The following is a 23,219-nucleotide window of genomic DNA, read 5'->3' as shown; positions in this document are numbered from 1 at the left end:
TTAATTGTGGCAAAATATATCAGCAGTACACCAGAAAGTTATATGGTTAAGCTAAATGTACAATACCTTTGGCAACAGTTATGCCAGAATATCCCACCGGTGTACCAGACATATGTCGGAATAATCACAGTTCTATAATGTTCCATAATTTCCTCAAGAATGGTGCACATATAGCTTACTAATGTAGAAAAATATCTGGTCGCTGCTCTTGATGTGTCCTACAGTCTTTCCATGATTCATACAGACTATCAACCCATTGTTTTAGACTGTTCACAATATTGGTGAGAATATAACATACTCATTAGACAGGGTATCCTTCCTGATTAACTTTGGTATCACAGCAATGGCTGCCAGACTAAACTACTTCAAAATTAAGACAAAAACAACAAGCATGTCCGTTCTTTGGTTCTTCATTACATATGTAATCCATCGAGAAAGGTAAGTTTTGCAATGTGGATACATTGGCAGGAGTTCAGTAGTATTCCAAGTCCATAATCCAAAGCAGTTTAAGTACCTACACACATATATTAATACATGCATGAACATCCGCAAGTGCCAACATGTCTGAGGTGTGTGGTCCAGTGGTCAGGACAATGAATTTGAAACCTAGGGCACGAGTTTTAGAAAAATATGTACAAACAGACTTGTTATTTTCCTGCATCTCTATATTTCTTCTTCAATCTCCGAGTCCCTGCAAGGTTCTTTGTTGTGGAGCAAAATGCTCTGGAAAATTAGATTATAGAGGTAAATAAAACCTATGTGTGGCCACTACATTGCACAAAAGAGCAAAAAGATGATTAAAGGGGACATTTGGTGAGGGATGTCACAATACATCCCAAAGATCAAGCAGACGTCTTCAAACAAAGCAACGTTCTAGAGCGCAAATTGTTGCAGATTGTTAGAGATGCAGAATTGTTAAAGAGAGCGCCTTCCCTCTCTGTACTGCATAACCCCTTCCATAGACTGTCAGATACAACACTGGGGACATTCGGTCTCAACTGACAAGTCATAATATGCTCTCACGTTTTTGAGTAAACAGGAAATATGAAGATTATCATGAGTTCATTGAATGATCTTAATATTCTAGTAGATGCAGCTCTAGACATCTCTTCCCCTTTCATTTCAGGCACTCTTGGGTTAGAAAAATGTAGTTAAAGGTGCTGTGCTTACAACAGACTTCACACACTAATGGATATTTAACATTAGTATAATGTCCGGGGATTTCCCTGCTTTTGTCATTAATTGATTTTCTGCTCCTCTTCTACAGAGCCACATTTAGACTTTATTTTATACAGCCACGGGCAGGGCGTCGTGCTTCCTTTCTGATTCAGTGCCAGGATCCACCCAGGTATCCTGTCGAACATCGTGAATCTACTTTTCCATTCTTGTTGCAAATGCTAGAAACATTTGGGATAGGCATCCACCCCTTTTCAATGGATTAGCTCCACTCTCACTTAAGGGCCATAAGCTCATCCCTAGGAGGATGTAGGACCCAACTCAAGATCTTACCTCTTTTCGGGTTTATTAACTTTGTGTCCTTCAAATAACTGTCCGAGAACTTCCACCTTTTATCTATTGTAAGCAAGAACAATCATAACTAACAGCACCCTGCTTTTCCTGTTGAATAAGGTTAACTATTTTCCAATGGGCTCATATTTTGGCTTATATCCTTGTCTATTATTAACAAATCAGTAGTTTAAGAGAAAACCTTTATTTTTATGCCTTCTCACCTGATGGAGAGGAAGATATAGTAATCATAGCCAGGACCTGCGATTTGATAATAGGTGACTTGCCCACTCTTTAGGATAAGATAAACCACATTTATCATGTGATCTTAGATCATGCTCTCCTTTGGCTTCAATATAGTGCCAAGTTGCCACTTCCAGAACCAGAGCATATAAAGAGGCCATGTTCAGCTTGTTCTTAAATTGCATCTGAACAGCACACCTCATCTGACATTCCTTAGGGTGAACCAGTGCAGCCCTTCCTGATACCCGCAGTATCTAATCTACACTCTTGGGTCCTGCCTAGGCGTCAGCACTGAAGGCTGAATGATAGAGCATGTTTGCTGCCATGACAACCCAGCAGCAAATGGACTGCAGTACGATGCTTCTCCTGCTGTGGTTAAGCATGCAATGTTTACCAGAGCATTAGCAATCACTCTATGATCCACTCAAATGTTCTATCATTCGTTTACCTTCCTAGTTCCGCAGGAGCATATCACATCCAGATGGGCCTTGGCACTCTTGAATTGAGATGGGTGGCTCCAGATGCGCCCTCCAGAGGTTTCTTGCGCTACTGCCTACGTAGATTAAGCTGCTGGAGACAAGTTATCTGGCTAAAAAGTTGTGTTTTTAAACACTTTCTGAAAAGGGATAGAAAGGATTGCTTCCAGAGCTCGAAAGTATTCAGTGCTTAATTTGAGCTGGTGGTCGCATGTGGGGCTACTGGCACTCAGTTTTGGGGACGGGAGTTAGACTTTGATCCAGAGCAAGTCAGAGAAAAGCACAAAAGAGAAAACGAAGGAGGAGGAGAAAGATGGAAAAACATTGACAAAGTGATAAAGCAGAGATGAAAGAGAACCAACAAGAGTGAGATAAAGAGGCAGGGAATGGATTGTTCGGTAGTGGATTAAAAAGGCATGAGTTGGATTTAAGACTGCCAGCCTGCGGGCTTTTGAGCAAAGCTTCGTTTCTTGGCCCTTATTCTTTCACAAAATGAGCAGTGAGAGCACTCCACAATTTGGCAGCTGCTATTCAAAATGCTTGATTTCTGAAGGTGGCAGTTTCGACTTGTGGAATTTGTAAAAGATTTTAACAAGAAAAAATATTTTTCTGGCTCAGACAGATCAAGCGTAACTAACAATGAGGGGACATGTATTTCTGCAGAATGGAAGGCCTTCGCAAAGGTTGATTGGCCAGTTTGTGTTGCTTATTGCTGCATTTGCATGTCAGAGTGGTTCCAGTGAGTAGAAACCTCTGCCCAAGTAGAGTTAAACGTGTAAAAAATAAAAAAAAAAGATGATACTATCACAAAATGTGCTACATTACGCCATATAACTTGCTTTTTTTGACGCATAATTTGGTTAACTCTGGTGCATAATTTGGTTCTTCCTACCGTGTAATTCCAGTGGTTCTCCTGACAAATTACTTCATCTGAAAGCTGTTCTACGCTTTTAAAATCTCTGTTTTTATTCCCTTACTGGTCTCCTAGAAAGTATTAATGTACATGAAGTATCCGTGTCGCCGGATACTTTATAGAAAAATTCCCCTCTGTGCGCTCTCTCGATTCCTGCTGCTGCACCAAATCAAACTATATTTTTTGTGGATGTTTCCTGTTAGAGCGTCCTGGCACTGCGTCCCAAAATGGGCGCTCACTTTGGTTTCACCTCCCCATCCCCACTCTACTTCTGACATATCTTCTCTATTGCATTTCATCTGTAAAGACCCATCCTCCTGCTCGAAAGAGCTTGTTTTCCCTCTCATCCGAGGGCCTCCTCCAGCCCGGTAAACTCAAACCTCATATAAATTCTCTGGATGCTACCACTCTCCTCAGTTTTTTACCCTCCTACCACCTACTAGGGACTTGAGATGTCAAGGCCCAGATAATCACGATCTGTTTTTCCACCCGTTGCGGATAACCGATATTACATAAGGATATCAAATTATTAACATTTATTGAGAAATTCAGTGAAGTTTAAATAACTTCCACGTAATTTCTTCAGTATGCCCATGTGAATATCCTGCGAAATCTACGGGTGCCGGCAATTTCTTGCAAGTCTTTATGCAAGGATATCATCATTGACTCTCCAAACACGTCGGAGCACAAACATGTGGCTAGTATTCCCTCATATAGGGGTTAGCCTGTGTCATGCAATCTCTACCTCTCTTTGCAGGGTGCGATAGACTCATAACACATCCAAGATGTTTCTCAAGAGGACAGTACTTCCACAAGGATGAACGGACATAGGGCCACATACATGTCGGGCTGAAATGTCAAACTCCTGACTTTGTGTCGGCCCCCAGGCAATTGGCACAGTAAATTCTGTACATTTTCCAAATCCCATTGGTCATTTGGCTCCTGGGGAAATAAACGATGACAATGCAGATCTTGAATATGAATCCAAAGATGTGCATATCTGGCATGGAGCGACGACTCCATTGTGTAGAACTCATTGCAACTCTGTTCTATGTGCAGAATGTTTATTTAATAAGCCAGTTCTGTTGGGCGGATAGCACATCTTTGCATTTCTTTGCAAAGATGGTAACTTTGCTGCTGCTCTGAATCTCTAATGTATGATTGCCATCATTTTACGTTTCATATTATCGCATAATGGAAGCCAGTGGAGGTTCCTGAACAAGGATCCTGACGTCACACCACAGTTGTACAGACTGAATGGCTTGATCATGTTCTATGGTCGGAACAGATATTTTCGCAAATAACAATTGGGTTGGGACTTAGCGTTGTATGTTTTTTTATGTGACTTTTTGTAATGCTCCATCTAGAAAATCTATTTTTGACATTGTGGGCCCATTATTGACTACACAGGCTAGCAGTGTCCTACATATAGTCACAAAGAATGGTTAGGGAAGACAGCTGCAGCAAAAGTTACTGGTACAACCCTCAGCTTGGTATTGGCTACAGTTATTTTTTTTCAGGTAGTTTAGACTTTTGAACCGAATGCCCAAAGAATTTTGAGCCAATTGTTTCAAGATTAAAAACTGTGATTTGCAAATTGTGATTCCTACCAAACTGCAATTTAAAAGTCACAATTCCTAATGTTTTGAAGTTTTAATTTTCAAATAGTGGTTCCTAGGTGGCCGCAACTCGACCTACCTCATGAATAGTAATGAAGTAGGTAACAATTTGCGACCCACTAAGAGTTGCCATCATCACAGGGATAGTGGGCTGCTGGCATCCGCAGACCACCATGTCTGTGATTGCTTTTGAATGAAGTGTACTTTTTTCAATGCATCCCACAGCTTGTTTCCCTTAACGGAAACTGGACTGCATTTAAAAATAAAAGTTTATTTTTTTTTTGTTTAAGAAGATGCACTGGTCCCGTAGGCCAAGCCTCCTCTTAAACACAATGTTTTTTTAACATTCACAAAGGGGAAGGGGTCTGTTTGCAACTCCTTCCCATTTGCGAAAGCATTATTACTACACTTCTGCAGTTGTTAAAAATTAATACATAACACTGCGATAAGGTATTTGGAAGGGATGCTCTAAACACACCCCTTCCAAATACCGAAGTGCAAACCCAAATTGTGATTTAGATTACCGCATTTCAATTAGGTGTCTGTAGATTGGGAAAAGCATTTTTGCAATCGTAAATGTCCAGTTCTGCAAATCAAGCCATTTGCAACCACAAACATTCTTTGTACATCTGGCCCACCCTCTTGTTATTCTAATGTACAAACTTCAGCAAGACCAAATGCCACAGAATGGCAAGCCAAAGGGTGGATGGACTACGTTTCTTGTATGCTGGTTGGTGGTCCTGCAAATTAAAGTGGCTCACAACACGGGACTGTGCAGAGGTTACTTTCACCCACAGGTTTCTAAATTTCATGTTTTTTGACGCTTGCAAACTGTGCAGAGTTTTAATTTGATCTTTACCATCACTCATACTATGTTTTTTCATTCTAATCATCCCAGAGAAGATGGAAACGTATGTGGAATTTTTCTCTAAGAGTTAATATTTTGCATCACTTTTTTTATTTAAAAAGGCAATTCGCAGAAGAAACCTATTTTTATATCAAGTGTAGGCTTTTCAAAAACATTATTGTGTTAACTATGAGTAAATAAACTACTGGCTCACGAAGACATTTTTGATTTCCACATCATATGATTGGTACAAACAACTAAATAAATTGAACATGGCACGTGAATGCGAGACGTATTGGCTGTGTCAACGCATGTGTTATCATTGGCCTAAATCTGTGGTGCACAGTGTTGTCAAGAGGCTCACTGAGAGTATCTGTACACTGCAGATGTGCAGATTGATTCCCAGAAATGCAGGTAAATGGTTACCTGGGGAGCGCTGTAAATGTTTTTACTAATGCTTCTCGACCACAGTGAACTTTGGAAGGCAAACCGTGGGTGCTGCTGTAAAATGTTGGAATCAAACAATACTTATGTGATGAAGTAAGACAAGGACAGGTGTTTATGAGCTTTAATGTATTCTCTGGGGGATGTCGTGCGATGCAAATTGAAGGACAAAGGGATAACTTTATCATGAGAGATGGCACAGGCTCGTAAAAGAAGCATTATGTAGTTAGGCTGGTTAATGATTGAATCAGACTTTTTCATTCAGGTTGAAGTGTCGTAGGAAAATGGCCTGAGTACATACAGTATTCATTACTCTGAGTCCAGGTCCTACTTGCCCTATCATTAGTGTAATGATTGCATCATTACTCTGTGAAGGCCATTTTCACCCTGAAGACAGACAACTCCTTTGCTAACCAGGAACTAAAATATTTCAACTCCAAAGGCAAACAAGCCACACTACATGGGAGGAGGATGAAAACAATTACAGGATGTTTGAAGGAATGGAACGAGGAAGACCTGGGTGTGGAATAATAATAATTAGGCCATTCCATCTACTTCAGTTTTCCTTGGATGGAAATCCAAAGCAAATGTCTGGAAGACAGATCCAAGGAAGACTAATAGAGGAAATATAGGTCGGGAGAACCCACAGGGGCAAACAATGTCAGATAACAATTACAGGGGTGCCTCAACAAACATTGCACAACCTAGTGCTGAGTAGACTTGAAGCTGACCACTAGCTGACCACTAGAGTGGGAGTAGACCCGAAGCTGACCAGTAGGAATGGAGGAGCAGTCTCAGTCGTAGCAGAAAATAATGGACAAATGACACTGGGGCCAAGAACAAAAGCTGCAAGCCAACACAGATCACAACGGGCCAAAAAGACCAGGGTAGTCCAGAGGCAGAAATAGAAACATACAGACCCAGGCTGAAGAATGTCAAAGAGACCCACTTTTGTGCAGGAAATTTAAGCAACAGCTGTATCTCGACTGATCAAGCCACAGTCTCCAGCCAACAAGGAAACAACTCCATGGTACAAGCACTCTAGATCCAAGTGATCCTCAGTGTGCAATGAAGACAGGGAGCATAGAAGGTACCAGATCCACTAAGAGTCGAACCTGACCATGACTTGAGGAATAGGATGGCACAAACTGTAGCAAAGGAACAACTTGTAACCAGATCTCCCTGGAGATGGAACTGCAACACTCAGTGCCTCAACAGCCTGCCCATTCCCTCCCCACCATCCTCCAAGCACATCAGGGGAAGGAGCAAACACCAGAGGGACTTGTGAAACAGTCCTAACCAATCCACAAACGAGAGTGGCTAAATTTCCCACAGAAGAAAGAAACCAAACTCTTAAAGGAAAGATGGCAAACATGACAACAACCAAGAATAAGACCACTTAGGTGCCTTGAAAGACATGAATGAGAGGAACACATACTTTAAAATAATGTGCAGCGCAAATGTAGGCAATAGAACATCTACATATAGAGAACAGGCAAACAGGGCAAGGCCACTAAGGGATCCTAAGCCACAAAGAGCAGATTAAGAGCTGGAACACAATCAAGAGGCCTGCAGACCTGCAAGGTATCACAAACGTCTACCGAAGAAGGACGAGCGGCTAAGGCAACCCAACTTGGAAATACCGGAGCTTCTAAAAAGTCAAGGAGAAAACCGCAAGACCAAGAAGGAATTGAAAACAGGATGCAAAACAGGACTAGATGAAAGAAGCGAATGTACAATACACAGCCATAATTCCACCTTGAAGAAGAAAACCTGAATGGATTAGAAAAAGAGACACCATCTGAACAAGGTCGACTTCAACATGCAACAACAAAGCACAAACCCACGAGTAGCAGTCAGAGAGCAGAGATCGCTTTTGCCAGCCATCTATGACACATCAAGCAAAAATTGGAGGTGACCTAGAGCAGGCAGTTTATCAGTGCGCTCACCAAGCACAACAGAAAAGAGAATGCTATGTTTAAAGGCACCACTGCAGGTGCAGAGCAGAAGAGGTGCAAGTAAATTATTAACTTTTAGAGGACATCACAAAGAGAGGTGTGCAGCAACATGTCAATGCAAAACATGCAAACATCAATTGAGCAACAGGTCAATAAGATGAATAATGGCCCCGACACAGTGAATCATGAACACTAGCAACAGCTAGAATCACAGAATAACACAAAACAGACAGAGCACCTTAAATGCCCTAGGAGAGCCAAAGTCAGATAAATGACCCTTTCAGCAGCAGGGAGTGAAATAGTAGAAAGAACAACCAACAGGATGGGTGTGTTTCACTGCAGGATCGAGCACGATCCAGCAGCGCAAAGCCAACAACAGACCTCAGTGAATCCACCACATAGAGGAAACAAAGAGACGGTCACCAGAGCTGGAGACCCACCATCTGCAGGTGGAACAGAGGGAAAGAGCGTCAAACTCTCGAACAGCTTGGGACCCTGATCACAGTGGAAATGAGACCAGTACTATACCGTGAGAGGTGAAGGTGAGAACCAAATAGGCAGAAACGCTAGCACCAAATCGGCAGAAGAAAAATCGTTTGCAAACGCTCTAACATTTAACAACACATAAAAGGGTGATTTAAGAAAAATGAAGGACGCCTTGACCTAGGTCTGAAAGACATTGGGAGTGCACACAAAAATGGGTGCAGTGGGTATGCAAGCCACTGACAAGGATATAAACCTCCTAATGAGCCACTGAAGCACACACCCAGGGCACCAACAGAGCGCAAGCCAATAAAATTTGGAATCAGGGGTTAAGGTCTGAGCCGGCAAAACAAAGGCCCAAATTTAAGACGGGCCTAGCACCAACTATCGCCACATTAGCGTCCTTTTTTTATGCTAATGTGGCGATAGTGTGGCAAAAACACTGCACCATATTTATAAATTGGTGCAGTGCACGCATTTGCCCACTTTGTAAACACTTGTGTATGCAAGGGGGCAGTCCCCTGTTAGGGGGCCCTAATATTTTTAGTGCCTCCTTTTAACGCCTACACAGAGCAGGCGTTATAAGGAGGCACACCATTATTTTGAATGGGCCTCTATGTACTTTGCAGGCTTAGCACCCAAATTAATTTTGCTGCTTATCCAGCAAAGTACAACAATAGCATAAAAAATGTTGACGCTATTGTCCCTAACCTGCGCCATGGTGTGCCATATGTTAGTTACAGCGCACACATGGTGGCGTTAGGGGGGCGCAATGGGCCGCAAGAAAAGTGGCACTTCATGACATGAAGCGCCACTTTTCTTAAATCTGGGCCCAAATGTGCTCGAACTCAGTACCAGCGGATGAGGGCACAGTTGAAGGACAAGCTACTAAGTGAGTGAATTACCCTGCCAGAGAATCACAAGAGACCCCAGGAAATAAATACCTCAAGGAACCACATTAATGACCAGTGCAAGCACCAGGTTAACACAAGTGCCCTAAAATCTAGGGAGGCCGGTGGACCGACCTCATAGCAGCACGATTGGTGCACGAATAGCAGAGCCAAAGGACCTCTGTGTGGCGCCTTTGACATGCTGCAGCTACCCAGCCTGCCAAAGGCTCCACACTGCGTAAATCTGCCTTGTGGATGCTGGGGGCTAAAAATGCAAATGTCATAGACTCACCCCAGGAATTAGGCAGTGGATAAAACAGTAGCCTGGAAGCCCACATGGGAAAAATGCGAAAGAAGCTGAAGCACGAATTGAGTTGATAGCGCTAAAACTCACCATCAACACTACCACCCTAGTCAAGCATCCAAGAGACATAGTCGCAACAGGAGTGAACCACTAATGCTGTCCCTGCAGTCCAGTGCTTGTTTTTACTAAATACTGGACCCTGAAGAAGCCAGAACAGTGCAGGACAAATCGCAGGTCTGGGAAACGCATGCCAACGTCCCTTCAAGCATGCTCAAAGACTGCCCTGCACAAAGAAACCCAAAAGAGGAGGGAAAAGACGGACCTTGTGCCCAATTGAGCAGGTGCCACTTCAAGGCCAGGAGACTCCTAGAAATCAAGCTGCACCGAGCACCGGCTAGAGTCAAACGAACCGAAGACAGAGCAAGTGCAAGCTAGAGCCAAGCTAAACCAAGACAGAACAAGCACAGGCCAGAGTCAAGCCATGGAGTTTTGAGGACACCCTTAGGCAGACAAGCCTGCCAGCTGCAGGAGGCCAAGCGGAAGGCAAGAAAACACTCACCTCAAAAACTAACACACCATATGTAGCAGTGGTGCAAAGAATAGTATATTTTGGGAAGGGGTAGTAAAGTAGTCGCACGCCACTCGGATTGTCTGCTTCATAAACTAAGAAAGAGGATAAGGTTGAAGTACACGTTAGTGAAGAATTATCTTGTTAAGAAATTGTTGGAAAAATGGGTCAAGTAGTGCATTTAGCAGCAAAATTAGGAGAAAATACATGTAATTACACAAAATGCGAATCTGTAATTTAGCACTATATTTTAGCGCAAAATGCATCCTCCTATCATTTTTTGACGCTAGAATGTATTTCACACAAAAAAAGGGCAAACAAATGCTGTGCTCACCATAAATTATTACTGCGAATGGGGCATAATTATGCAAAGTAGTGCACTGGCGTACTTTTATGAAATTCACATATAATGCAGATTTTGAAATTCCCAACATTACATGACTATGGCAGTGTAATCTACATTTTGCTCAGATCTTATATAAATGTAATGCCTGGAAATGGTGCATATACCGATACAGCTTTCCAACTATAAAAGCTATGCATGAACTTGTGAATCTTGCATTTAACAGCAACATTTAGGCATATAGAAACCCACATGCTTTATAGAATGTTCCTGATGGGGCACTAATGAAATATGTCAATGCCTATGTCAGCTACAGTATCCAAACCTTTTCTGCAGAAGAAACTGAGGATCGGACTGGGACAGAAAATTGTCCTGGGCAACAAAATGAAAGTGACTCACATTTGTGAATTAGATAGTTAAAGAGGTGACCCATGCAAATTTGAATTTTTACAGACATGCTGTTTAAGACGTTTTCAAGGTATGGAGGACAGCAGTGATTTGAGCTTGCTGCTTATAATATCAGGGAAATCAACAGTAAAAACCAGCTCAGCAGACTGTAAAACAGGCCCACAAATAGCCAAAAAACAGCCCGTACACTGACCTGTCAAACCAGCCTGATTGAGCTATAAGACAGTCCGACCCTGCATTAGTCCTGGGTGAAATTTGAATTATATCAGAGGAATTTCAGGAATTACGCATCACTCTTGCAAAATTACAGAAATTATACAATTACACCATCTTGAGTAATTAAGAGTGATTTATGGCAAAAATCCTCCTGCTGCTATTTGTGTCCTGTAGCATTAAGTGCTATTTTTATAGCACAAAATGCATCCTCGGGCCCATTTTTGATGCGAGGGTGAATTTTGTCCATAGAAAATAATGCTAAATGCTGGTTTATGCTTCTCACACAGTTAGGCATAATTATGAGTAACTTTGCGGTAATTACGAGTAATTACACTAAAAATAATTACTTCAGTTACGCCCACCCCTACCGGGAACATGCCTATGAGAAGCATGCGGAAGTTATAAAACACTTGTTGAAGTATATGAGGAACATTAGAAGTAGTTCCTATTAAGGTGCTCTTGAAAATAAATGTTCATAGAAAAGCCAATGCAACGCAAAGGAGCACTATTTTAAAATCCAGCCAGAAAAAAACACCCATGATTGATGGTAGCCAGCCAAAACCCATTAAAAGTTTAATGCCAAAAATAAAGCACTGTACAAACTGACACTTTCATATTCCACTTTCCTGCCTTTTTATGCCCTTTTACGTCCAGTGTTATCCAGGGTTTCTAGTGTGTTTCAATAATACCATAATCATTTTTCCACTCCTGAAATGTGTCTCAGTTTCACCTAATATGTCAGCCCGCCAATGCCTGTATAGGTTGCTCACTGTGCCAGGGGATTCTTAACTGTGCTTGAGCCAATTGTGTGATTGCTATAAATGGTGAACATTAGTTACCACTTTAGAGTACTGAAAACATGGGGACAGACATAAAATAATTGAGTTAGCCACCATGTTATGCCTGAGACCATAGGCATGCATGCATGTGGTATGTATATAGTACTTACTGGCCAAACGGCAATGAAGTGATGTACATTGCCAAAAGGCAAAGATACTAGCTTGTCCGCCAGTATGCAGCGTACCACTTGTAATACATATCCTGCCAGCCCACCCAACATGTTAAATATCTTGCCATGTACTAATTCACGTTGACTTCCAGCAAGTAAATCTCTCTTGCCATGCCAGTGTGCATACGTGCATGGTAGTATAGACGGGCAACTTTTTTGCAGTTATCTTCATTGCCGACCCCATTCCACAAATGTCTTCTCGTGGCTAGTCCTACACTGCAGTTGAGTCATGATACAGTAAACAGATACAGCTAGGTTATGAGGATGCCGGGAGTTGCCTGAGCCTCAGATAGACTTTCTAGCTCTCGCCAGGCCTTCATAATGCTGAACCCCGTTCACCACCATTTACAATCACCCACTACTTCCACTGCTTTTCAACTTCCTTGCTGTAATGCATTCGTCGCCATATGCATGCACTGCAGAGGAACCAGCATGGTTTCTTGCTGTTTGTGTGGACTGAGGCTGGTTGCCACATTGTAGCCCCTTGTTATGGGCTGAAGGTGCACCACCACGGAGCTGCTCTCGAGATTGGTTGTAATCTGCCCTTCCAACCCCAAAAGGAGAGATTTAGGGTCCAGTCTTCTGGGCTACCCTTGAGGTTTCAGACTTCCTAGGTATCCTTGAGTTTCCTGAAAGGCATACCTGTGGTAATAGAGGCTGTTCCAGTGTTCAGGTGGTACTGCCAGAGGTATCATTTAGCGGTCGCCAAGAGTCATAATCATGATCCCTATGGACTCTTTGTCAACAGCATTGCCAGTATTGACACTCGCCTATCAGGTGAGCTTAATATCGTGAATATAGAGTGGTGGAACACGTGCATTTGACGCCTTTTTGTGATTCTCTCCCTTCAATGAGATCCAACAATGAGCCATGCCAGTGTGTATACGTGCATGGTAGTATAGACGGGCAACTTTTTTGCAGTTATCTTCATTGCCGACCCCATTCCACAAATGTCTTCTCGTGGCTAGTCCTACACTGCAGTTGAGTCATGATACAGTAAACAGATACAGCTAGGTTATGAGGATGCCGGGAGTTGCCTGAGCCTCAGATAGACTTTCTAGCTCTCGCCAGGCCTTCATAATGCTGAACCCCGTTCACCACCATTTACAATCACCCACTACTTCCACTGCTTTTCAACTTCCTTGCTGTAATGCATCCGTCGCCATATGCATGCACTGCAGAGGAACCAGCATGGTTTCTTGCTGTTTGTGTGGACTGAGGCTGGTTGCCACATTGTAGCCCCTTGTTATGGGCTGAAGGTGCACCACCACGGAGCTGCTCTCGAGATTGGTTGTAATCTGCCCTTCCAACCCCAAAAGGAGAGATTTAGGGTCCAGTCTTCTGGGCTACCCTTGAGGTTTCAGACTTCCTAGGTATCCTTGAGTTTCCTGAAAGGCATACCTGTGGTGATAGAGGCTGTTCCAGTGTTCAGGTGGTACTGCCAGAGGTATCATTTAGCGGTCGCCAAGAGTCATAATCATGATCCCTATGGACTCTTTGTCAACAGCATTGCCAGTATTGACACTCGCCTATCAGGTGAGCTTAATATTGTGAATATAGAGTGGTGGAACACGTGCATTTGACGCCTTTTTGTGATTCTCTCCCTTCAATGAGATCCAACAATGAGCCAAAAGAAGGCATTATGTAGCACAGTATTTCATATAATGGGTGTATCTGAGGGTCATCAAGAAATGCAACTATGACCCCTAGGCCTTAGAATTAAATTATCCTTTCTTTGGTTTTCAGACACTCGTGATAAGAGTTCAGTTGGTGAGCATGTGATGCATTGGCTAGTCAAAGAAAGCTTGAGGTCACTTCCACTAACCCCGTGAATTAGGTGGAATGATGCCAGTGTACTGATAGTGTGGCTTTCAGTAGCAGATGGTGGAGTAGGGCTTTGTTAGCTCGGTTGTGTCCATTAATGCCCTGCGTTATTGCATGGGACTGGGACTTTGTTTAATCTCAGTGGTCTGGAGTATACTCTTCCTTTTTACAGACATTGTCCTTGCATCCTCAACAAAATCTCACTTTTATCCATGCAATGCATTTCCCACTTGTCTGACGTTGGAAAACGGAGCCCTGTAATTACTCATAAAATAAAGCATTTAAAATTTAGTTTTGCCACAATAAAATGTATTTAGCCTATATATCGCAGGTGTCGAAAATGTGCAGTGGTATCCAAACAGGTGGGGCATTTGAGTTATTAATTACCACATGACCACAACAAATCTGGAGTAAAGCACGGTGGTTTAAACACTATAACATGTGTCTTTCCAGGTATCAAATCGATTTCTTGAAGACCACTTTGACGTAACACCACTTCCTTTCCACTAGACTACAACCCTTGCTAAACCTTACTACACATTACTACACTTCTCCCTCTCTCAGCCATCCGGAGAGATCGGGAATTATGTTGATGCTCTACTGAGAAGGCCACAACTCTGCAGAAACACAAGGAACATTGCTGGTGGATGTGTCTCTGATTTGTCCATTTTTAACAATACAAATAGAAAAGGAATGAAAACATACAGAAACATCTTAATAAAACATTATGAAAAGAGTAAGATGTGAAAAGGGTTAAGAGAAAAAGAAAATGAGAGAAGCAACTAGGCAAAAAAATGAAAAAGAAATAATAAGAACAATAATGGAGAATTAATAGTTAGTTATATGAATAATTAGTCTCAAAATATTGGTTGCAAATTGCGACCAATACAGACTTGTATGAACCTACCTAGGAGCTAATAGTTCCGTTCTTAGAATTCCAAATAGTAGTGGATTGTAACATGACCTATATCCTGAATATTAATGAGGCAGGTCACAAATTGTGAACCACTATAACTGGATCCAATGAAAGGGATGGTGGCCAGAGGGGGTCAGCAGACCACCATGTCTGTGATCGCTTTTAAATTAAGCAAACTTCGTTTTTTTAATGAATTCCATTTTCTAAAAGGCAACATGGTTGTGTTTAAAATGAAAGCTTTTTAGATTTGTTTCAAATTTTTCACTGTTCCCTTAGATCACTGCCTAATCCCCAACAAACTTTTCTTGTCAATTCACAAAAGGGAAGGAGTTCCAAGGCCACCCCTTCCCTTTTCAATGGGTTACCACCTCCTTTGAGGTCTCAGTTACTTTTAAATTTTTTGTGACTAGTTTTCAGTCTCCAAACATTGACAGATAGTGTACTGATTTGGTATTTGAAAGGGACACCAACAACACACACCTTCCAGATACATTATCTGACTCCTAGCGTGATATTGGTGCATCTAAAAAAAAGTATCTTTTGGCAGCAAACAGCAAATCGGAGTGCTGAGTGTTATTTTTTTTTAACTATTTCTTTTTTGGATAACATAGTAGAAATCCAGAATGATAGCTTAACATTACACAGGAGCAACCAAAAATGATTTTTTTAACATCAAAAGTGCAGTGAAATAGGATCCCAAATCTTTTTTACAATCTTTCATTATGTTTATTCTGATGTATTCACCGCAATTCTACCATTTTGATTTACAGATCCAGAATGTTATACAGGGCAATGGCCAGATTTTGCTGCAGGTGGACAATGCAAGACTGGCAGCTGATGACTTTAGGATGAAGTAAGTATTGCAGTCAGAGCCACATTTGATGTTCTAGAGCCTAATATGAATATCCAAAAGTATAGAGCAATGGTGAAGAACAAAGGTCACGAGGACAAATTGAACAGCAGATTTTTTAGCATATCTGCTATGTGAATGATTTCCATTTAAATTACTTTTATTCTGACTATGAGTGGCTTGGATGGGGGGCAGGGAGCGAGGTATTTACGGTCTCCGGTAAACCATAATGCTGTAGGATAAAGTATTTGCTGGTGCTGTAAATACCTTCAATTGTGATTTTTCCAAGTGAAAATGAAGAATTGCATGTAGAATTTTATTTCAAAATTACCTACCAAAATTCACCAGTGGAGAATTATATGGGTTGCTGTTGTAACAGCACAACTCCTAATTATAATTCCTGCGCAAACAGAGGCTTGTGCAGGGATCTGAATTTAACAGTACACCAATGGGCAGAGTCTTTATGTACATTTATCTTATGTAGATATCCTGAGAGTCTGGCATGGACCCAGCCCTCATAGACCTCATTTGAACTGGCATAGACCTTAGCTAATTCTGTTCCTCAGCATGCAGGTAGGTACATTTTGCTCTGGAGTGATACATATAAATCACACTCTAAGCTGACTCTACGTTGTAAGCGAGGAAGGGGAATTTATTTCAGTGGCACCTTTTAAGGAGGTTTACAGCAGGATGAGAATGAATCACACTATTGAGTCAGGATTTGTTCTGCTAATGCTCGTATTTATTATTTCTTCATACAAATACCACATGACTGTGTTGTATTAAAAGGTGGTTTCTTTTTACAGTTTTCATGTAGTTGCTCTGTTGCCTAAGCATTGTTAGAAGTGGTCTTAATAAAACGGTTGGACATTGGTTAGCTGATTAAGTTAGAATTATTTCAGCGTGGTTCAGAATGTTAGTGAAATATGCTGATTGCACAAAAACGAATGAAGTTTATATGACTCAATTGTAAATATTGAAACAGCTCCTCAACCCAATTATGTAGTTTCCATATTAAAGCTATGCGAGTTAAAGGTGTGAACATGAAAATAATGATTTAATGCATTGCTAAATAAACATTTCTAACAAAAAACAAGTACGTTTGGGTTATATTAATCATTCCTAAACACTTCTCACATGAATGACAATACCATTTCACAGCCTCTCTCTGTGTTTAAAAGAATATGTCCTTCATCAGTTGTTGGATCATAACCCCAGTAGGCCTCAATATGTAAACATTGAAACAGTCCATCAACCCAATTATAAACTATGCAAAGTAAAGGTGTGAAAATGAAAACAATGATTTGATGCATTGTTAAATAAACATTTCTAACAAAAAAACAAGTACGTTTGAGTTCTATTAAGCATTGCTAAACACTTCTCACATGAATGACAAAACATTTCACAGCTTTTCTGTGTGTTTAAAAGAATATGTCCTTCATCAATTGTTGGATCATGACCCCCAACAGCCTCATACATAGTGGCTATTGTCAGGACATATCTCCCTTCAGTCAATGACAATCTGCCTATATAAATAGCAGGCCGCCTAAAAATAAGTTCATTGTATGACAAGCGATTTAACATAAAATCACTGGTACTTGCTAATCTAAACACATAGGGGGCTATTTACAAAGGTAAATATACACATGTGCAAATGTAAACAAGCAAGTTTACTCCTACAGTTTGTGGCAAATTTACTACTTTTTGTTATTCACTATTGGGAATTGTAAATTTACTACAGTGTTTAGGCTTACATGTCTAAAACCTCTGAAAACAGAGGTGTGGGTCTAACTAATGAATACTGGGACAGAGATCTCCCTATGGTAAAATATACGGAAAAATACAATGATTATTAAACTTAGAAAAATACTAAAAATATTGTAGGTTAAACATTCATGTAAATTAGTTTAATATATTTATTTTAAATGCAGAGCAAAATAAAACAAATATAACACTATTAACCTAATTTTCAGTTAAGTACTTCATGGCATTAGTTCCTGTCTAGTTTTCAGAAGGGGTTGCTCTGCTTTCAAGAGGACAAGACTCTTTTGTTAGTGTGTGAAGCTCAGAATCTTTCCCCACTGGCTGTCCAATGGACATGATGGAACTTCACTGGAAACCAAAACAGGCTAGTATTGTGGTCTGCCCCCCCCCCCCTGCTCTTCAAAGAGACTGGTTGACTGGAAGTGGATCAACTTCTAAGGCACTGTGACTCTGTAGCACTGTTTACCATAAGACACCCACTGCTTAACACAAAGAATATTCTGTAGAAGGTTCCTGGAAGTTCTTTGAGAGGGCTATCTCTTTTTCTGCCCACTTCCTTCTTCTCATTCTAAGTTATTCAACCAGTAATTACTCCTCCATCTCAGCAGGTCTAGGGGTATTGTTCTACCATAGGAACATGCCCAGGTAGTGAAAAATAGTTTTTGTGTATATTTTCATGGAGGGATATAGCAGTCTAAATATTAGGCATGTCCCACGTTTAGAAATTATTCTCTCAGGCTTTCCATGCATCAAGGACTATTTATATTTGAATTGCCTACTGTGAAAAGTAGGCTTAAGTTTAAAATCATTTCCTTTGACATTGACATGTGCCAGAAGTCATGCTATCCTACATGTTACATTTAACTTTATGCTGATAGTACACTGCATTCACCATATTTCTTTGATCTAACATAAAAGTTGAATTTGCCGTTTCTGGTGAGCCAAATTTTCCCCATCAATCTATCAATCAATCAGTTTTTGTAAAGTGCGACTACTCACCCATGAGGGTCTCAAGGTGCTGGGGGGGGGGGGCAGGGGGTAAATGGGAGGGGGGCTCCTGCTCTATGATTTAGAGCACATGCACTAGGGATGGGCTAGCAGTTTCCCAGTGCCTAAAATACAAAATAGGCCAATATATCCAGTTCCATAAGAGTAACAAAATCTCAGACACGAAAGGTGAATTTTTCCACTCCATCTACTTAAAAAGAATCAACCCTCTTTTTGGGGGAGAACCTTAGACTTATTCTTCTACACCTCCCTTTAAGTGTTCATTCATGACGAACAACACTAAAAATCTGGAAATGTGGTCTTAATAAACACCCTTGCAAAGTAATCACTGTTATCATGAATAAATATGGGTGTTATCCAAGTGGTAATGCAATTTACAGACACCCGAGGCTATAGCCTCAACCTCATTTTCCCAATAATCACAGTACTCAAATTTGCAGACATGCAATCCTTTTTCTGGACTGACAATGAACTGTTCACCTTCACAATTGAAGATATTCCTATATTGGAACCCATACAATTACTAAAAGCATATTTACCCAGACTCTTGTGGCCAAGTTCATGCAGCCAGTTAAGATCATGCCTATATGAATAAAAGACTTATGATAACCCTCAAACAATAGCTCCCTGAAATTCTTGCACATGTATTACTCATGAAGGAAATCAGGAGCCAGAATCCATACCACATCAAACAAAACACATTTTGATACCTGGATAACAAATGCAGATATCTTCTCCAGAGATCTACCACTGACCTTCAATAACTTGAAAAAGTACAACTCATCCCAACTCAACCTAATGTATTTCTCTACACCAAGCAAAAGAACAAACAAAGCAATCAGTCTTCCACTCTGTGCCATGCAAAGCACTAACAGAGCATCACCGTTTCCATTCCATGCCTCTTTCCACAGGGAAAGACAGCAATGACAGCCAAGAATTCTGCCTCACCCAGCACAATGATGTCAAGAAACTATCTTCTTTCAAAACGTCTATTTACCTACAGAACTGTGCAATACAGAGACAATCAATTTAGGGATGGCCACATTGGTTCCCTTTCTCACCTATATCATCAACAAATCCCTATCAGCTGAGTAATATTCCCACTACCTTAGAACCTGCAATAACCAATAATAAGATTTTCTCCACTGTCTGGTTGGTAGACTGAAAATTCTTGGCATTCTTGATACCAAAAAACAACTCGTTGTTGGTCAAGATTTTAGCTGGGATATGGCTGCAAAACCACACGTTACCATCAGATAAGAAAGTCTCTGTGAGAAGAAATTTCTTCTCTTCAAAACAAGGAAAGCCTACAGTGGTGTAAAACTATGTTATAAGGTGAGCTTAGAAGGGATTGATAACACCGATCATAATGTGCTAATGAAATATTTTGCATCATACGCTGGAATTGTGGGGCCTTCCCAATCTAGGGTCTTTCAATACCATCTGCCATCCAGACACCTTAGATCAGTCATACAAAGATAACAATCATCGCCCAGTCACATAGATTTCAAGTCAGATCCCTCTTGTACATGACTGCCTGCTCTCAAATGGCTCCCTTACATATCTAGTACTCAAAACCACAATTTCCATAACAGATTAAAACCTACCATCTTATATAAGCCTTTAGTTATGCAGCTCTTTGCCGTGCTTTCACATCCCCCATTCTAGCTCTTATATGTAGCAATCCCTTACATTTTTATACAATGTTAACTAATGAGATGCCTGAAACTGGTGGTCAGTCTCATCCACAAACCTGAAGACCTGAGGACCTGTGTACCCGCAGGAGGTGAAGTTTTGTTTCCGTCTGCAGTGTCTAGCAAAGTCTCATAACTTTGCTATCAATGAAAACTGATGAAAATGTCTGATTTTAACTGATTTCAACCAAGGTGAACTCTGTCTTGACCTGTCCGAAAGAAGTATAATTTTCCTGCTGGATGTCCTTTAGCAGTAGGAAATTGATGCCTGGTGAGGCTGAATCTCAGGTATATAGGCTTTTGAGGATGGTGGCCTCTTTTGAAAATGTCTCAAGTAACACATCAGAGAGGTCAATGCTTGCTTCACAGTAGCATTCACTCGGGATGGCAGTTGAAATGTTCTCAGGAAATCGCAAAGACCTGCTAAAGCTGCTCATTATTATCAAACTCTGCAAACATTGCAGTCGCTGAAGCTTGCAAAGTTTTTTAAACTATGATAATTTCTATGTCAGTTGACTTCACAACTTTCCCCATCCTTTTTATGTACTAGTCTCACTAGACTGTTACTGCGATCCTACAAATTGGTGATCTCATGGAAGAGTAATCCTGGAATGCATCCATGTCTGTCTAGTCCTATCTAACCTCCTGGTCATCTCCCACATGTGGCAGTTAGGCATCAAGTAGAGCTGCAGCATCACCTTTCATTGTCAGACCCTGATTCATATTTGATATAACATCTGCATCAGATGTAGCCGGGTCTGGTGGCTTAGTGGACTAATGCGTCCACTATAGGGGCCTGTGTTTGACCTCATGGTCGCAGGTTCATTCAGCCTTTCATCCAAAATTCTGAGGTCGATAAAATGAGTACCATTGAGTTGGGTAACAATAAACATCTGTTATTCAGCACCAAGATGCCTGCGGGTGAATGTGCGCTTTACAAATACACATGTTATGTTATGCTACTCCTATGTAATTCCAACCCACCCAAAACAGGCAACAGCATCTCCCTATGCTTTCAACATAAAGATAAAAAACAAAAATAATTAATACCTAAGTAAGGGATGGCTCCTGGACTGATCTCAAAAGCACATATTTTACAGCTTGATATTTATCAGATTTTCTTTCCCTGAGATCAACATATGACCCTCAAGCATAATTTTCTATATTTAATAAAATCACAAAAATGGCTTGTATCCATAATGTGCGCCCAAAAAACAATAGTTCCCATTTCCATAAAACCCCCATGCTGAGAAATTTGACGTATCCTTACAAACTAATGTGCTTGTTTATTAGATTATTGTAATTTGTTCATTATATTATTATACTATTTTGTGGGTAGATGAGTAGGGTACTTCAACAGATAAATAGAAAGCACTACTCACGCATCTGACACATGGCTCGAATAGCCACTGTGTAAATAAAAATATCTTTCATCCTGTAGGTTTGAAAACGAGCTCTCCATCCGACAGAACGTGGAAGGAGATATCGCCGGACTGAGAAGACTTATGGATGACCTGACGATGAAGAGAACTGATCTAGAGCTACAGATTGAACAACTGCAAGAGGAGCTGGCCTACCTCAAGAAGAACCACAGTGCTGTAAGACAATTTCCACATTTTTATTGTTAAATAAAATTGAATCATGTCGATTGGAAGTTATATTCTCTTGTAGCACTTACATATTTACCCTCTAGTAAAGAGGCAACAGAGGTCTGTCCCTCTGGATTCTCCTGCCAGTTATCCGGAAGAGCCACCAATGATCATGCGGCAGGCACACGCTCACCAGACCTACACATATTTATTAATCTGTCAACTGTTTGGCTGCTGAAAACACACTCACATCATGAATCTCAACAGCTAATTTACGATTAGTCAACCCATGCAGCTCAAGCCAAGCAATTCAACAACAGCAGTTCAACCCACGCAATATAACCCAAGCAATTTAAGCCAAGCTGTGTTTTGTTGCATCCAGACAAGGACTGCAACAAAAACACAATGATTAGAAGCTGAACAAATTGAGTGTGTGATAATGGACATCCAAGACACTGCTGATCTTAAAGAACATCTGGTTTGGGCCATGTAAAAAAATGAGAAATGCTACAATTTACCTTTCCTTTGTTTTGTTTGCAGGTTTTGTTTATGGTTGTTTCTTTGATTGTAATTTACCAGCTAATGTAAACTGTGTATCTTGTTTTTCTTTACAGGAAGTAGAGGAACTCAGTAGGCAGCTTGGTGGCTCAGTCAGTGTTGAGGTTGATGCTGCACCGCCTGTTGACCTGGGCAAGATAATGGCTGACATGAGAACACAGTATGATCAACTAGCTGAAAAGAATCGACAAGAAGCTAAACAACACTTCGAAAAAGAGGTACAGTCTTATTTCGAGCTAAATGAAATCTTCACATACAGTTTTTCCGGAATGCCACTTACCTTATTGTTAAAACACACTTCAGACAAGCAAATTGAAATTTGAGATGAAATAAATTGATTTGACCAGAAGCAGATGGTCTGTTCTTATTGTTGATCCTTCCTCTTGGGTACACAAAAGACCCCGATTCCCAATGGTAAAGTATATGTTTACTTGCTACAAATTATGGGACATTATACGCAAATTATTAAGGAATAACCCTGCCTTTTCATGTATTGCTGTCCTATTTTTAAAGCATCTGGATAAGTGATGTTAGTAGCAAAATCAAGCTATGCATGTTGAATGGAGAAAATGTGCTTTTAAGTCCTTTGAAATCCCATGAATGCTTTTGCAGCAGTTTTGATTGCTTAGAGAAAAACTTTGATCCAAATTTCTTCTTTAGTATAAGTAGCTCTAGTCATTGTAGGTTCCTAATAGAAGGATGCTGCTGTATTGTTATGTTTCCTATTGGATAACACTTCCCATGTTTTCTGCTGAGTCTTCCATTGCTGCTTTGCTTATTTCTGACTAT

General features: G+C 40.8%; 1 protein-coding gene across 1 annotated transcript in view; it reads left to right on the top strand.

Annotated features, from left to right (window-relative positions):
- The window catches only part of LOC138299404 (keratin, type I cytoskeletal 19-like), a 32,270-nt gene that overhangs the window by 901 nt on the left and 8,150 nt on the right, over positions 1 to 23,219 (top strand). The window contains exons 2-4 of the mRNA XM_069237635.1: positions 15,738 to 15,820; positions 21,725 to 21,881; positions 22,487 to 22,648. Of these exons, the coding sequence (XP_069093736.1) occupies positions 15,738 to 15,820; positions 21,725 to 21,881; positions 22,487 to 22,648 (402 nt within the window). The remainder of the gene's footprint in view (positions 1 to 15,737; positions 15,821 to 21,724; positions 21,882 to 22,486; positions 22,649 to 23,219) is intronic.

Source organism: Pleurodeles waltl, chromosome 6, assembly GCF_031143425.1.
Source record: "Pleurodeles waltl isolate 20211129_DDA chromosome 6, aPleWal1.hap1.20221129, whole genome shotgun sequence".
NCBI classification, from domain to species: Eukaryota; Metazoa; Chordata; class Amphibia; order Caudata; family Salamandridae; genus Pleurodeles; species Pleurodeles waltl.
Note: the sequence above shows the minus strand (reverse complement) of the source record. Positions and strands in the feature narration are given on the sequence as shown.